The sequence below is a fragment of the Saccoglossus kowalevskii genome, chromosome 18 (assembly GCF_978046115.1).
Source record: "Saccoglossus kowalevskii chromosome 18, keSacKowa6.1, whole genome shotgun sequence".
In the NCBI taxonomy this organism is placed as follows: domain Eukaryota; kingdom Metazoa; phylum Hemichordata; class Enteropneusta; family Harrimaniidae; genus Saccoglossus; species Saccoglossus kowalevskii.
Genome location: NC_140658.1, coordinates 26,138,500 through 26,155,735, shown reverse-complemented (window position 1 = coordinate 26,155,735; position 17,236 = coordinate 26,138,500). Strand labels below are relative to the sequence as shown.

Sequence of the window (17,236 nt, the reverse complement as noted above, 5' to 3'; positions counted from 1 at the left end):
ATAATGACCTTTTGAAAAATTGTATCATTCGGGTTTGTGTTCTTTCCTTTGTAAAAATAAGAATTGTTTATTGCGTTTTGTTTAGTAATGTGATTGTGATATTTTCAATTATACATTCTTCAAATATTTGTTGTGAGAGTATCAAAATATATTCCAGATGATAATTTTTGAATACCATAATAAGATGGTTTGTGTTACTATGGTAACATGGTAATACTTCTCCTCATACAGTGCAACCTTTTCCGGATTGATGAATTCTGAAACGGGTTAATTTTTAGAATAGAAAGGTGTACTTTGGCGTTGTTAAAATAACTTGTTTAGTGTTCACGATGGGATCTGTAACAATTTCGTATTACGTCTGATAACGGTTCAATTTGATAAAATCACCTAAATTGGCAAATATCAGATACAAGCAATTGATCAAATTCACATTGTAAAAACATATCTGATTAACTGGGGGCAATTTACAAAGGTCTGGCATATTTGCATGTCCACTTAATTCCCCAACCACAACAAAATATATTGAATTCGAGGTGTATTCCAGCTGTTTTCAAAAAACAATGCTTAGAACATACACTATGAATCTTGAATGTTTCCCTTGCGAATGTTCAACGTAACAGTCTCTGTAAATTCTCATAGTGTTTTTCTTTAAGTCGCGCCCTCTAGAGCCTCTGTGACATAAATGGATGACTCGCAAACATCAATATCGGTTTGGTCTGTAAATCACTGAAGATTATGTTTTGAAAAACTTTTAAAAATTTAGATGATTTAGGTGTCTCATGTCTTGTGTGCATGATGTTAATGCAATCAATGAACACCGTTTAACGCACAGACCAGGGCACAGTTCGATCTCGATAGCGATCGAGAATAAATCATCACCGAAGTCGTGGCGACGAAAGCAGATTTATGTGAAGCTATAGAGGTCGCTATATTCAGCAAAAACCGGGCGGGTTGGAGCCGAGGACCAGCGAACTTTATATTGAAACAGGCAAAACAATGCTCGTTTTTCAAGCGTAACACTTATAGATACTTTCCAATGCTGAGCGAAATTAAAATAAAGATCCGTTTAATATAACTCACCAGTGCTGGATGTCTACATTACTTTTGTCTACATGCCTACATTCTGATTAACCCATGCGTAATTTTTCCCAAAGAAATAATAACTTTTTACAGAACAATTTTCACTAGTTCAGCTCTCCGATGCCGAGGTATAATATTTTCAAGTTTTCAGTATTTTATATTTTATCTATAAGAGTAAATAGTATATCACACAGGGTTATATCTAGCTGTTACATAAATTATAATTCCCTGATTGCACATATAATTTAACCGAACGCAGACCTGAGTTAAACGTTAAACGAACGTTTCTCGGCAACTAAAATATATGCATACCATGCACAAGTATTCGTGATATATGTCCTCTGAATATCAATTTGAGTTTAAGTAAACTCTCAGATACGTCTCCGTCCCTGCAGTTTTATTTTCTGACCGGACCTCTCTACATTGGCGCGTAATATCCGAGTACAAATAGTGTCGCCCGTCCTCTTGGTCAACCACTATAAAATTTAAGAATGCTTTAATGTGTTTTATGTTTGCCAATAAATACCATGATTGCACTGAGAAGTAAGCGACTCTTATAGTTATAACGCGGGACGTGAGATTATGATAATCACACTAAACACTGACATGCGCATACAATGTATCCTGCGACTTTTGAAGAAGTTCAACCTGTTACAGAAAATATCCCCACCATTAACAGAAAAAGCTAAGAGCTTTATCATGCTGGACACTTTGAAGACCATTATTACTCTCGTCTGTATGCCTTATCAACTCCTTGGTATCAGAGGTAAGATGTGTACGCTCTGTTAGGGTAACCAGGGCGACGATAACAGTGCCATATTTGATTAGGAAAGGTAGGGTCATTTCAGAATAGCAATATATTAGTTAACGTAACTGTATATGTGTATATGTTCCTAAAACTTCTATCTACAAACACTCAAGTGAACTCATTTAAAAACAATATTTCTTCTATACTATGGTTGTGTTATGCGCACACTATTACAAAGTCAAGACATGCGTCACACCCAGTCATTATCTCATTTGACTGGACCATCATGGACGTCGACAAAAAAGCTTTGTTCAGTGGCACGTAATCTCGATCGAGTTTTACAGCGCAATAACCTACACTCGAACCATCATGACGTCAGCAAAACTTTGCCAGGTTAATAGAGTTTCATAAAATGATTCGTTTATGTTCTAAGGTTAACATTCTAACTATAATAAAAATTAAATTTTGATACGCATTTAAAAATCTGATTTCTGTATGTAAATGTATTGTATATCAGTTATGGTTTTCATAAAGGCTTGAGTGTTTATTACCAATGCACACAGGTTCCGCTTCACATACATTAAATACAATTCATGAACTCTGACCTGTATGTGAACGTGTTTACTGAAGGGAGTCCAAAGGAAATAGTGTGCGATAATACTTCAACATAAATAGTGTCAACACAGGCTTGTACATTTATTTGTTACACTTCTGTCTGTGTGAAGATCAAGGTTTCGAATGTAACTCGACTGTAAATATCAAAACATAAACATTCCATTGTTACCAGTGTGTGCGATTCTGACATTTAAATTTCCCTGTAGTGATACAGTGGGACAGTGGAACGAATAAAGATAGAACGTATAATCGAAAACATAAAAAGGAACGAATTTACCCATGTAGCTGTGGCGTCAGTGACGCAGGCAGATTTTAAAATGTACTTGCCATCCCCAGCTAGTATTTTCATCACGTATCCTATTAAATGACCCATGAACATTTAGGTTAAGATATTACAGGCAATAAACAACTTCCGAAAGCTGGTATACCACGAGATTGTGAACAATCCACGGCATAGACATAGGGGCACTAGTGGAGCAGATTATGTAAAATCGATTTCGGTAGACTCCGTTTCGTGTCGTAACCTCGGTTGCGTTTTGGGGGTCGACAAAACTTCCGGGTTCACGAGCGTGATATTGCTGACAGCAGTATTTTTTTTTGGGGGGTAATTGTAAAAAAAAAAAATTTTTCATGCGTTTCTTTTAAACCAATTAGTCCCAATGTTATAACTCTATAGCCCGTAAACCAAACATTTGTTGCCGATATTACATTATATATCTAGACCATCTTCGCCAGGCAAGTTCATTTATTCGCCCGTCGCTCACCTTTATACATTTGCAAAATTCCCTCTATAAACCTGTTGATGAAAACAAACACAATGGCGCATGCTCTGATACATTTCCGGAGTAAACGGGTCACAAAATCGCGTGCTATTAGACTGAAAAATCTCTTACTTTAGTTTTAAACTGCTGCTACGTGTTGTTACAGTGACGTTGATTGACGGATTCGGTCAAATCATTGAAAATAACTGAGGTCAAATACTAATTTTCCTAACCCGCACGGCTTCGTAAGGACGGCCTAAGAAGGCCGACTTTAGTGCGAATCGAAAGATATCTCTTGAAGGATTGTTACGAATCGCACAAGGTGTTGTATGCGAGGCACTATTTCCGATTCACCCAAACTAAAGTTTGCTTCACCCATGTCCAATGGAAATGTTTTCGCTTATTCATTAAGGTAACCAGTTTAATTAAATCCAACATTTGTATTCACGCTTAGCCAGAAATATACCTTTTGATGGCGCAGATAATTATATTCAATAATTGCATGGAAATGTACTGACAGTAAAAGGTACTCATGAACGGTAATAATTTATGCAAATATAACTGGGGGCTCTGTGGTGACAATACAGTGTGTATTTGCGTTAAAATCCTCTAGACGGATACATGACATATCAAATGTCTGTCCTTACATCAGATTGATTAACTGGAGTATTAATTTCCCCCTTTTCTCGCCATTAACAAAAGTCGTTTATTAAATATGATAATGAGATATTTATATATCAGAATATGGCTGCTATATTGGGGGAGGTAGTTGATCTTTGATATCAGAAATGTCGTATATTACCGAACATGGGTAAGCATATTACACACAATATCACATGTGTCACATGTAGTCGTGATCAAATACTTTATATTGAGAATGTTTTCACAGGTGAGAACGTTCGACTTGTAGATGGTCACACTCCATTTGAAGGTCGTGTAGAAGTATTCTATAATGATACATGGAGTGCAATTTGTAGCGATGGGTGGGATTTTATGGTCGCCGAGGTCGCGTGCAGAACTTTGGGTAAGTTGAATTCTAACATGGTCATCTCCAAAGTACGATGGCTACTGGGTTTAGCTGACCAGAATTTAATGAACATTTCCTGTTATTTGAATACTGATACCGCGCGGTCATTCGGAGGGCGAACCATTTTTTTATCATTTAATTATTAGAATGTATTAAACAAGTACGATACGATTTTTGTTAATATACAACAAGAAAATGGGATTTTCGAGAGGTAACCTGATCATTGAATGCGAATTTAACACTCTTTAGGGTGGTGTTCAAGTTTATATTGTTAAACGGAGTTTAGATTCACACTCGTCACAATTTTACATCATATTCTTGAATATGCGTCATCAACTACAAACAAAACAATTTAAAAAAAATGCCAAAAAAAATTGAATGTTCCAAAACTGCAATACAGCACATTTTTGAAATGGATTTTTTGATTCAAAAATAAATTGTTAGCGTGTTGCAACCAAAAGGTCGCCCACCTGCCGAAATATAATTTAAAGTATTAATAATACTATCTTTACTGATATTGTTATTACAGGTTTTCCAGGTGCAATGCAAATAAATAGTGCATTTGATAATGACCATAGTGTTCTCCTGGTTAATATTACATGTAATGGTAATGAGAGTACAATAATGAATTGTTCTTACTCAGTGATGGATGGATCCCGATGTTCTACTAGTCATGCTGGTGTATACTGTAATTGTGAGTTGTTATTTAATTTAAATATATTATGAGGTTAGCATTATGATATTAGTGTACACGATGGCAGGATAGTGATTATATAACTGTCGAACAAGAAGACCTTGATTTGATTTTAATTCTGAGTGTATTTATTTGGTTTGCAAATTCAGTTCCATAACGACAATGTTGGCAATTTAGAGTTTTAATGTGTGTTACATTTACACATACAAAATGGTAGATATTTGTTTTCACACGTTCAATGTTCAACATGTTTTATTCACAAACATTACAATTCGGACAATATAACGTACAATATTATACAAATGCGATGTAGAACAATGATTGATGTTGCCACGGACATTGAACTGGAGGGAAAAGTCGAGCTTTTACAAGGGTGTGGATTGGTGTACATGATGATGTGAAGAAATTGCAGCACATATTTTGTGTTCAAGTATTCACAACACGGTAAAATAAAGTAATGTGATACCGATGTTTGGATGGATGGATGAGTACATGTATTGGTCAATTCTTCTTTTCACATTATCTCAAGAACCACTGAGTTGTTTGGGATGAAAATACTAAATAATTTTATTAAATTGATTATTATTTTGTAACTATGCATGTATACTAATTAGGTAATTTGCATAATTCAAAGACGTTCACTATGGTAGTTGATATCCTAACAGTTTGTTCAATTCGATTTGGTTAAAACTCATATATACAAATTGGGTAGTTGATGTCTAACACTAGTCTGGAAATAATATATATATATACGGTAATTTGCCTACTAAATTTCGGCAGATAGATCCTAACAAGTATGTCAAATGGGTTAAAATTTAGTAAGTGTACAGACATATTGTTTGTGAAGTTGAATGTCTAAAATTAGTTTGGAATTAAACCGCATGAGTGAGTCACACTTTCTGTGAATACTATTTAACCATTTTATGCCATTTTGGTTTTGTAAATTTAAACAACCGTCGAATTGCTTGAACTACGTTGTATCATCAGTAATCAACAAGTAATAAAGTAGCATGAGCAAAGTTAGTACAGAAATAATTGTATGCAAGTTTTTTAGTGAAAACTAAGGAATTCACTAGACGCGTAAGTATTTTCTTGCATAGAAATATATGTTAATATGTATTTGTCTTATATGTTTGTTATTTCATTGAACAACGCTGAACATTTTGGTTTGCGTTCAATAAATGACGCAATGTAAAGAAACGAATGTTATGACATACTCTAATTCGTGTGCTTTGTCAATGTCAAAGATCCTGGCTTCACCGGATGTTTTGCAGATGGTGATCAGCCTTATATTGGTGGCGACCCAATAAAGCAAATAAACAGAATTCATAACTGTATCAAGCGTTGCCGGAAAGATTTCACATATGCTTCTATTAGAAACAAATCTGAATGTCGCTGTGGTGAAGAATTGCCGGGGGATAACAATCCTTTAGTACGTAATGATCGTTGTGATTTGCCTTGCAAAATTAAGAACACTGAAATGTGTGGATGAACTAATGCCAGCTCAGTGTATTCCAGTATGTATTATGTAAATCAATATTAGCTAACACATATTTAATATTTACAAGACCCTAAAGTTGATCGTAAATACTTAATAAACTCTGGCATCGTCGTTATGTTATGGACCTTTATTGGTTTTGTATTGCTGATAACATTATGTAAATGTGAGGTTAAAATGTTAGTGGACACACAACATAATGATTAATGCTTGTGTTTTATCAATCTAGCCACTTTAGGTAGTTGTACTGGTACACTCAAGAAAACTAAAGGTTGGCTGTTTTCGCCGAATTTCCCTGGTAATTACCTCAACAACAGAAATTGTCGATGGACAGTGCAAGTACCTAGTGAGTTTGTAATAGAGGTTACGCTGAGAATGTTGTGTCTTAATGATGGCGACCAAGTATCATTTTATAACATAAGTGGACTACCTCAAAATCACACTGTCATACTATCCAATGACAATAGTACATTAAACAATAGAGTGATGCAATATGTTATTGGTACCACTGTAAACAATACATTATTATTGACTTTCACATCAGACGAAGAAGATAACTCATTGGGATTTGTGCTGTACTATGAAGGTATTTTAATTATATTATCAATATAGTATTCAAGTAGTAGATTGGATGGAGATTTAAAGCAGATCATCGAAATTGTATGGCCCTCTCGCACAACAGGAACCAAACATTTCCTATCTTCTCCAATCCATTTTCAATGATATTGACATCGACATCCATAAATCCATATTCTTGTCAGTCACGTTTTACTAAACACACTTTAGGGGATTTAAGGAACACGTAGTGTGACAAAATCTACTAAATCGTTTGATATATCATCATAATCATTAAATTCAGGATAATGGTCATGATGATGTGATTTCTGAAAAGCTCACACAACCATCAACACTGATCGATGGCCCGAAAATTTAAAAGTCAATGTAGCAGCTTTCCCCCAAAAAAGATACGTATTATATATATAATAGTGTTAGGCCGGGGATTGTATTAGAACGCGTACTAGTAATTAGCAAAATCGCTGGCAAACATGCAACTGGTGTCTGAAAAAGATACAGAAAATAGCATGTTTATCATCAGCTTCATCAGAAAGACATTTGATTCACAGCACAAATTATATAATATTTGTTTCAGTACAGGCCATGGGTTAATTTTTTTAATATCATGAATATTCTTTAAAAGCCATAGCGAAATTACCACTTAGCGCAAGTTCAAGAACAGCAAACGTAATCAGAATTATTTATGATTTATGTTACAAAAAAGGAAAAACAATCAGCTACGCACATATTCTAAGTTAATCCAATGAGGGAGATAAGCTAACAATAAAACAATAATAATAAAACGTTATACCGATTCAAAATATGTCTGAGGTTGAGCCTGATTTGGAAAAAAATGTTTTCACTTATTTGAAAATATCTAATGGCAGGGGCAATGACAATTTGGATAGAATTCTTTCTTATTCATGATACCTTCCCTTTAATTTTATTCAAGGAAGAACAAAGCCGTTATTTGAACTAAATATCGCCCAATGCGCCAAGAATACATTGTGGAAATATCAGAATGAGAAGTAATTTTACAACATATTAAGCCAAAAAATCTAGTACTAGTAATTCCTACTGCGTTCATGTGAAGCTTAGAGTGGCGTTCAATTGTCATGTTTACACCAAATTTCGAGGGAATGCTTGCAAACTCTTCTTCATTTTTTCCCATTTTCACTTTCTTCATTTTAAACCAACATAATTTTTCTTGCACATTCTGAAAAAAGCCTACTTCTTTTAAACGAATTTATTTTGTATTTTAAGTTTTCCACTTAAATTTGAGGTTGTTTTCTAGGACGTTGTTATAACAAAATCGGGGAAACATCTAGTACATTCAAATTTCCATAAAACGACGAAGCATAAAGAGAACAACATAATGCCATTATAGTTGTATAGTATAGTTGTGATTCTTTTTATTTATTTCATATTTGTAGTAATGTTTGTATTGTGAGAACAACATAATACTAACCATAATCAACATTTTTTATCTGCAAATTGTTTAAAACTATTTTAATATGTACAGTATATCCTCGTTCATCTGCAGCTTTCCAGCCATTTCCATGTGCTAATGATCCATGCCGAAATGGTGCAAATTGCACGGGTAGTCTGAAACAATTCGTCTGTCACTGTTCAGAAGGATGGGAAGGTACTACGTGTGAAGATAGAGTGAACCCGTGCCAAAGGAACCCTTGTGTAAATGATGGGACATGTCAATGGAGTGATGGTGATATGTCATATCACTGTGATTGCCCAGATGACAGAGTAGGACAGCATTGTGAGACAGGTAAATGTGTCATTTTATTTCATTTCATATGAATCCTAATTTGACTCATCAATCAAAACAATTATTTATTTATTTGATTACACGCATAATACTGAATTAAACTGTGCATGGCATGAAATACAATTTACAGATTACAAGCTTAAATTGTAATTTCCATTAGTTATAGTACTACTACGAGGTCACTATATTGTTAATTTAATAGAGATTTTTAAAGCCTCTGTTTGGAAATATTTTGTTAATTAACGATATCAGTAGCGAATTAGGCGAGGTATATGGAATTTTCCTGCTGCCCTTTTGGGAGCTGTGTGTTACGTTGTCAATGGGTTTGTGTATGTATATAACATTCTATATTATGTTGATTCAGCCAAGTCACCATCTACAAGTACAGCCAGCACCAACACTGCCAGTTCTGAACCTGAAAAGATCAGAAATGAAGAGAATTTAAAATCCATTGGTAAGTTGTGAACAAGACTATGAATTTATGATTAAGCTATTCACATATTTCAACGTTCTTCATCGACGTAACACTGTATATCAAATTTTGCTGAGCTGGGATATCTTGCGTCTGGGAATATAAAGTATTCTGTTATTGGTCATGTTAAAATTTAGTATATATGACGACGCATACATGAATATGGCACCCTAACAAATAATAATTCCCGTTTATATTTTACTAAAATTCTAGGAGGCGTGGTCGGAGGAGGGATTGCTGTAATAGTGGTCATAGCGATTGTTATTGTTGCAATTGTGCTGGTGCTTCGATTGAAAAAGTAAGTTTTACTTTGAACACATCAAATGCTGATTGCTATGAATTATTGAAGTTTCTTCTCGACGTGTTTATAGTATAAGACATACTGCATGTACGATTACCTGTATAGAACATACATAATATATGTAATGACAATTTCATTTCAGGTACAATTCTCATCCCGCAAAATCTGGACATACTTCCGTAGAAAACGCACCATACGACGAAGTGTTGGATATTCAAATGAATGAAGAAGAAGTCTACTATTCTAAAATAGAAATAGTCAGAGTAGATGCAAGTGATAAGCTTGAAATAAATTACAGTACAAATGAATGTAAAGAAACCATTGCTCACTGTATCCAAATGATTGAAAACGAGAAGACCAAGCACCAAACTAAAGGAGATGAGAAACACTCTGACACACATATTGATAACGAGAAGGTTATTGATAACAATGATTATCAATCGATAAATGATAAAACACAACACGACGATACGGTAGAAGGATTCGTAGAAAACATCATTTACGATTCAGGAGAGGTTATGCTTAGAGCGACTCATGTAAATACTGACGAAGAAGGATTCAAAGACAACGACATCTACGAATATGGAGACGAACAAGAGGACATAACATCAGACAGCATCGAAGGCAAAGAAGAGGTCTCTTCCACGATTCATGTAAAGAATGGCTCATATGAGCCTATCAGTCAACGTGAGAACTACTGCCATCCGACGAATGATACAGAAGGTTTTGTTGATAATGTTGTATATGAATCAGTACATGATATATTGATTGTAAGCGACCTCGTAGATGAAGACACTAATGCCAATATTTACAATGTCGTAGACGATACCTCATAGGAGACTAGTTTTTTTCTAACTCTAAGTAACTATGCTTCAAGGGATAAGAAAAAGACTGGTACACGTGCATGTGTACACTACAAATTTGTATGAACAATTCATACAGTTTAGAATTCTTCTAAAGTCATTTATATTTTTTTATTTATTATTCGTTACTCACGTATATTCATATTTAATTCAATCATTTCTGATTTGGAAAATAAGATAAGTTTGTGTACATTGTCGTTCTTTGATTAGAAAATTTCCAACGCATTGCATTTTTTCTTAAAATTCATAAAATGAGGCTATGTGTTAAAATATCCAACCACTGAGAAGGCGTACGACGCTGATTCATTATCAATATATTATTACATAGCTTCTGGATATATTGCTTCGCGCAATGGATATTTTAAAACGTCATACTGTTATTAATCAAGACTGGTGATACCAAGTGATACCAACTATGGCAATATTGTAATACTAACTATGAATGAAAGTTGTAATAATATTTATATGTTATATTAAATACATAATAAGCTTGAGTGATACAATGAACATAGGGAAGCGATGAAACTCGTGCACTTCTGTGTAAAATCTTCCCGCTCCCCTTAAAACATTTCACTGAGAAATATTGACGTTAAAAATTACGCCACACCGTTGTTCGTTGTTTATTTTACGATATTAATTTACGAGATGATAATTTTGACATTGTTTTGGATTTAGTGTTTTACTACCCTGTGCAATAACAAGTTGTTTTGATTATCTTTTCGCATAGTGGGTTGAATGTTCACAAGTGTGTAAACAGATCATGGTACATAATTTTAAAGACATTTTCCGGGTTTCACGACCTCGCACCGACCTTTGTATACAATATCTATGTACCCAGCTTTCAGTGGCTTGATGCTGTCATACCCCAATTTTCATTATAATCGGCAAGTACACGGTACATCAAAAAGTGGCACAGCGACTATGTTAGCATCTGTATTTGGTCAAGACTGGCATACAGAGTGACGACGCTAGAAGTCCCGGTCAGTAGATGGAAAATCACACTGCCGATACACTCATGGTTACTGGCTGATGACAGTTTTACTAATGATGGCTTCGCGTTAGGAATGTTTTGTACATGGAGTAGAGGACAGTTCATCGTGATATCAGTTATGGTGCAATAGCCATATGCCATCAACTGATTGCGTTCGTGTAGAATTTAAATATAGACAGTATCGAGCACGTCTCGTGATATATCGTCTGAGCATAATCGTAGTAGATTCAAATGGAAGAAGTTTTGAAAGGGGAAACGTTTCTAGTCAACTGTAATATATGCATACCATGCACATATATTCATAATATATGTACAGACATTAATTATGGAATTCGAGTTTACGTAATCTAAGACATTTCTCCATCCCTGCAGTTTATTTCCTGAATGAACACCCCCACATTGGCGCGCAGTATCCGGGTACAAGTAGTATCGCACGTACCCTTGGTCAAACAGTATAAAATTTATGAACGCCTTCATGTGTTTCATGTTAGCAAATAAATACCATGATTACACTTAGAAGTAAGTTATAACGCGGGACTTAGGTTACAAGTGAGATTATGATAATCACCCTAATCACTGACATGCGCATAAATGTATCCTGCGACTTTTGAAGAACTCTCCACAGTTTAACCTGATACAATAAATATTCGCGTCAGTCACCTAATCATGCTGGACACTTTGAAGACCATTATTACTCTCGTCTGTATGCCTTATCAACTCCTTGGTATCAGAGGTAAGCTTTCTACGTATTTTCAGGGTAACCAGGGCGACGATAACAGACTGGGTGCCCTATTTCGATTAAGAAAGATAGGGTCAGTTAATTATTTAAAAGTAGCAATATACTATTTAACGTAACTGTATATTATGTATTTTCTCAGAGGAAGGGTTTAAAACACGGCGTTCTATCTACGCACACTCTAATGAACACGTTTACAAAATATTTTCTATATTATCATTGTGTTATGCGCACACTATTAATAAGTCAAGACATGTGTCACACCCAGTACCTAACCCATTTTACTGGATCATCATGGAGGCCTACAAAGATGTTTTGGTCAGTGGCACGTAATTTCGGTCGAGTTTTACAGTGCAATAACCTACACTCGAACCATTATGACGTCAGCAACACTTTGCCGCCAGGTTAATAGAGTTTCACAACAAGCTTCGTTTATATGCCACGATTAACGTTACAACAAAAATAAAAATCTGATTTCTGTATGTAAATGTATTGTATATCAGTTAGGATTTCCATATAGGCTTGAGTGTTTATTACCAATACACACAGGTACCGCTTCACATATCATGAAATACAATTGCCTGAACTCTGACCTTTATGTGAACATGTATAATTAGGGGATTCCAAAGGAAATAGTGTGCAATAATACTTCAGCAAAGATAGTGTCAATACAGGCTTGTACATAAATAAAAAATACGTAAATAATGATATTTATTTGTTACACTTCTGTGTGAAGATCAACGTTTCAAATGTAACTAGGCAGTTAAAATCAAAACATAAGCATTCCCAGGCCCGTAGTTGGGGGGGGGGGGGTTCGGGGGTTCGGTCGAACCCGCTAAATTTGTGAATAGATTTATGATCGTAGATTAGAACATAATTAAAATAATTATCATCACTTGACTCAGTGAGGTAACTATCAGGCTCAGCCAAAATTGCATAGTATGAGCATTTTGGTGGCAATGAGCTTTAAATCTCAATCGTGAAGTTACGCAGTCTCAGCTCAACAGCAGCAAATCAAAATAAAGTTGTTATTCCGTGATTCCGCGATGGTGTAATAAAGATCGCGTTCAAGCAGCTGATGTTAAATATTAAAACATTGAAACAATAATGTAATGGTTCATTAGTTTTCATGGCATATATACTGTTTTGTTCCAAGTGTATCAGCCAAATGTAGTCAACTCATTGTATTAGTACGTGTAGCCTGTGTTATTGGACAACAGTGTACAGCTAAGATTATCATCACGAGTTGTATAGGTTGAAGAGCTTATTGCAGCCAAAAATTTACCCCACAGTGTTGCTTCAGTACTGAAACTATGTAATAAATCATATTTTTCAAACATATTTTTTTACACGTTTTTTTTTATGTCTTAAAACATTTTCTATATTTTTAGTGGGTTCATAAAAGGGAGATGTAGTCATTGAAGTATATCGAGACCGCTGCTAAACTGTCACTATATGCATATTATTTTACCGCCCTCTAAAAACAGATTTACAGTGAACCAAAAAAAATTACATACTGTAAGAAACTTTATGGTATGCCATTGGTTGGTGCATTTAATTTGTTTGATGCAATCATTGTGTCGGTCAGTTCTTATGGTAGCGATATGGGGGTACGAAAATTCGGAAATCGAGAGGGTACAGACAACATTTTGCAGATATCTATATACTTACCGTTAATAGTTGTACACACAATGTAGCGATGTTGAACGAATGTGGAAGGCTGCCATTGTACTGTGGTTATTTCAAGCGTTGTATCTAATATTGGTTAAAATTACTTGAAGTATAAAATAGCTGGAACCCCAAAACATGTTATATCATGCTTGAACGATTAGACAAGACCGGCAGACTTACTTGGGAAATCCACATAAAAATCTCTTGTTCAAATCTGGTTTCGGCATTGTCTGGTTTGAAAAACAAGTTGGAGATACTGTAAATATCTTAGAGATATTTACTCAAAGAATAAAAAAATATTGTCAGCGAGAATGGCATGCCTCAATTTCACAATCATCAAGGCTGTATACTTTCGGAAAAATCAAAGTAGTATTATAACATGGGAGATTTATTGGCAAGCAATTATAGACTAAAATATATACTGACGAGTGTTCGCTGTTTTGGCTTAAACATAATGTTGAATTAGGCAGACAAACAAAAATACAGTTAGATCACTAAATTTTTATTTTTTGCAGTGATACATTTGAATTTAGCATGGAAAATGACATTCACTTTGTTTTTATATGTCCATTTTATAATGGTCTAAGGGCTCATCTTTTGTCAATAACCCAATGCAGTTATGCAAATGCTGACAGTCTGGGCTTACTTCGTCGCTACACAAACTGTCACACTATATATCAACTAGCTCTGTATCTGTTTAAAGTTTTCAAGGAACGAGATGAATATGAATCCAGGTTAACTTAGTACTATGTGTTTACATGGATGTTGTATTGTTTTTAAACGTGCTATGCACTTTTATACTCATTACATTTTGTACGATGGGCTGAAGCCCTGTACAGAAATAAAATCACATATTACTAAAATGAATAATTGTAGACAGATTTCGACATGAATTCGTGTCACTTTTATGTGCGCTAACATCTGCGAAGAGCGAAACAGCTCGTGAGTAGCATTCTACCTTAAAATGCTTAGACAATAATGCTAAGATACGTACAGTCTTGTCTTTCTTGTGTACACCATTTTGCCATAGTGGATCTAGGGTGTGGGTGTGTTTGTCTGTGGGTGGGGAATGGCTCCTTTCTCTAAAATGGTAAAATAGTTCAAAGATGTGAAATAACTTACCAACGTAAGACAAAGTAAACCAATTGAATTTAAAACAGAGAATATAAAAATTCAAGTTCAATGACACTTGTTGAATATTCTAAAATTCAAAGGTGCTGGCTATGTATGGGGTTCTAGTATTTAAATTCCACTGTAGTCATGCAGTGAAACTTGTTCAACGAATAAAGATACAATGTAGGGTCGAATTCTGGCTTATGTACGGGCTTATGGCTTATGTAAAGGAACGAATTTGCCGTGCATCTGTGACTTAAGTGACGCAGTCAGATTTTGAGGCAATAAACAACCGCCGAAGGCTGGTATACCACGAGATTTTGAACAATACACGGCATAAACATAGGGGAAATAGTGGAGTATATTGTGTAAAATCGATTTCGGAGGTTTTGACCATTATATTTTATCAACTTCATATAACTGTAATTCTGAGACATGGAATTAACTACAAAACACCAAAAAACGTGCACAAAGGTAATAAAGCCCCGAAACCTTATACTTGCAACCGTGGTAAGATAAACGCTACCTTTGGACTATTTCGATTATAGATTTATTTAGCGATGGGGCTAATTTTTATTAGGATTTTGGCGTTCCGAGGTATTTTTGCAAATAGATTATTGACAACAACGTTGATGTGAAATTGTCTCAATCGACATAATCGAATATAATGAATGCAGACTCAATTTGTGTCGTACGTGCAGTTGCGTTTTGAGGGTCGACAACACTTCCGGGTTCACGAGCGTGTCATTGCTGGCAGCAGTGTTTTTTCACCTTGGGTAGTTTTAAAGGAAAATAATTTTGTCAAGCATCTCTTTTGAATGCAAAAATACCCAAGAGTCCCAATGTTATTACGCTCTATGCCCGTAACGCAAGGAAAAGTTGCCGATAGACCCATTGTGTGTTATCTACGTTCAGGTTTACTTATATCATGAAAACCGGTTAATACGGTGTACGACATGTATAAAAGTCGTTTAATTAATATATATAATATATATATATTATAAATAGATATATATTTATATCAGAACATGGCTGTTATATTCGGTGGTTTCAGTTTATCATTGATATCAGAAGTGTCGTATAGTAACCAACGAACGTGGGTAATCATATTATCGTGATTAAATACTTTATATTAACAATAATTTCACAGGTGAGAACGTTCGACTTGTAGATGGTCGAACTCCATTTGAAGGTCGTGTAGAAGTATTCTATAATGACACATGGAGCGCTATTTGTAGCGATGGGTGGGAATTTACAGACGCCGAGGTCGCGTGCACAAGTTTGGGTACGTTGAATTCTAACATGGCCATCCCCAAAAAACGATAGGTACAGACTTTGGTGGTCAATTCATATTATTTGAATACCCTATTTGTCCGATACCCCGTTCTGTGTGGTCATTCGGAAGGAGAATTGTTTTTTATATCGTAACTGAAAATACCCAAGGCGATCATTTAACACATTATTATAAAGTATTGAACTCGTTTCAGCGGTACCATGTTTTAAAGAAACAACAAGAAAGTGGGATTTTCGAGAAGTAAACTAATCATTGATTTTACCGATTCACACTTGTCACAATCGTACATCATATTCTTGAATATGTGTCATCAACGTCACACTAAAAACATTGGCGCTAGTAAAAATTTAATGTTCCCAAACTGACGATACATTTGCAATACAACACAATTCTGAATTGGATTTTTTGACTCAAAATAAATTTATAGCCTTTTTGCGACCAAATTAAGTCAAAATATTAATAATAGTATCTTCACTGATATTCCTTCTATAGGTTTTCCAGGTGCAATGCATATAAATAGTGCATTTGGTGATGGCCATAATGTTCTACTTGTTAATATTGGATGTAATGGAAATGAGAGTACAATATTGAATTGTTTATACTCAGTGGTGGATGAATCTCAATGTTCTACTAGTCATGCTGGTGTATACTGTAATTGTGAGTTGTAATTTAATTTAAATATAAGTATGGGGTTAGCATTATTATAGTATCAATTAGTTTACACGATGGTATGGTAGTGGTTATATGTCTGTCGAACAAGAAAGAAAAGCTTGACTTTGACTTTCAATTTTGGTTGTATTCATTTGTTTTGCAAATTTAGTCGTCAAGACAAGAACCATATTGGCACCTTAGAGTTATAATGTGGGTAAAACAATTGTTCTTGAACTTACTTATGTTACATAAACACACATAGAATGGTAGATATTTGTTTTCACACGTCTAATGTTAAACATGCTTTATTCACGAACATTACTATTCGGACAATATAACAAGTGCAATTTAGAACAATCAATGATGTTGCCACGGAAATTGAG

General features: G+C 34.9%; 1 protein-coding gene across 1 annotated transcript; it reads left to right on the top strand.

Annotated features, from left to right (window-relative positions):
• Nucleotides 1–1,676: 1,676 nt before the first annotated feature.
• On the top strand, nucleotides 1,677–11,079 carry LOC144357791 (uncharacterized). Its single transcript, XM_085492695.1, has 8 exons — nucleotides 1,677–1,846; nucleotides 4,094–4,228; nucleotides 4,761–4,925; nucleotides 6,653–7,009; nucleotides 8,522–8,761; nucleotides 9,126–9,215; nucleotides 9,447–9,531; nucleotides 9,677–11,079. The coding sequence occupies exons 1-8, from the start codon at nucleotides 1,687–1,689 to the stop codon at nucleotides 10,368–10,370; spliced, it is 1,926 nt and encodes a 641-aa protein (XP_085348821.1). The 5' UTR covers nucleotides 1,677–1,686; the 3' UTR covers nucleotides 10,371–11,079.
• Nucleotides 11,080–17,236: the final 6,157 nt, after the last annotated feature.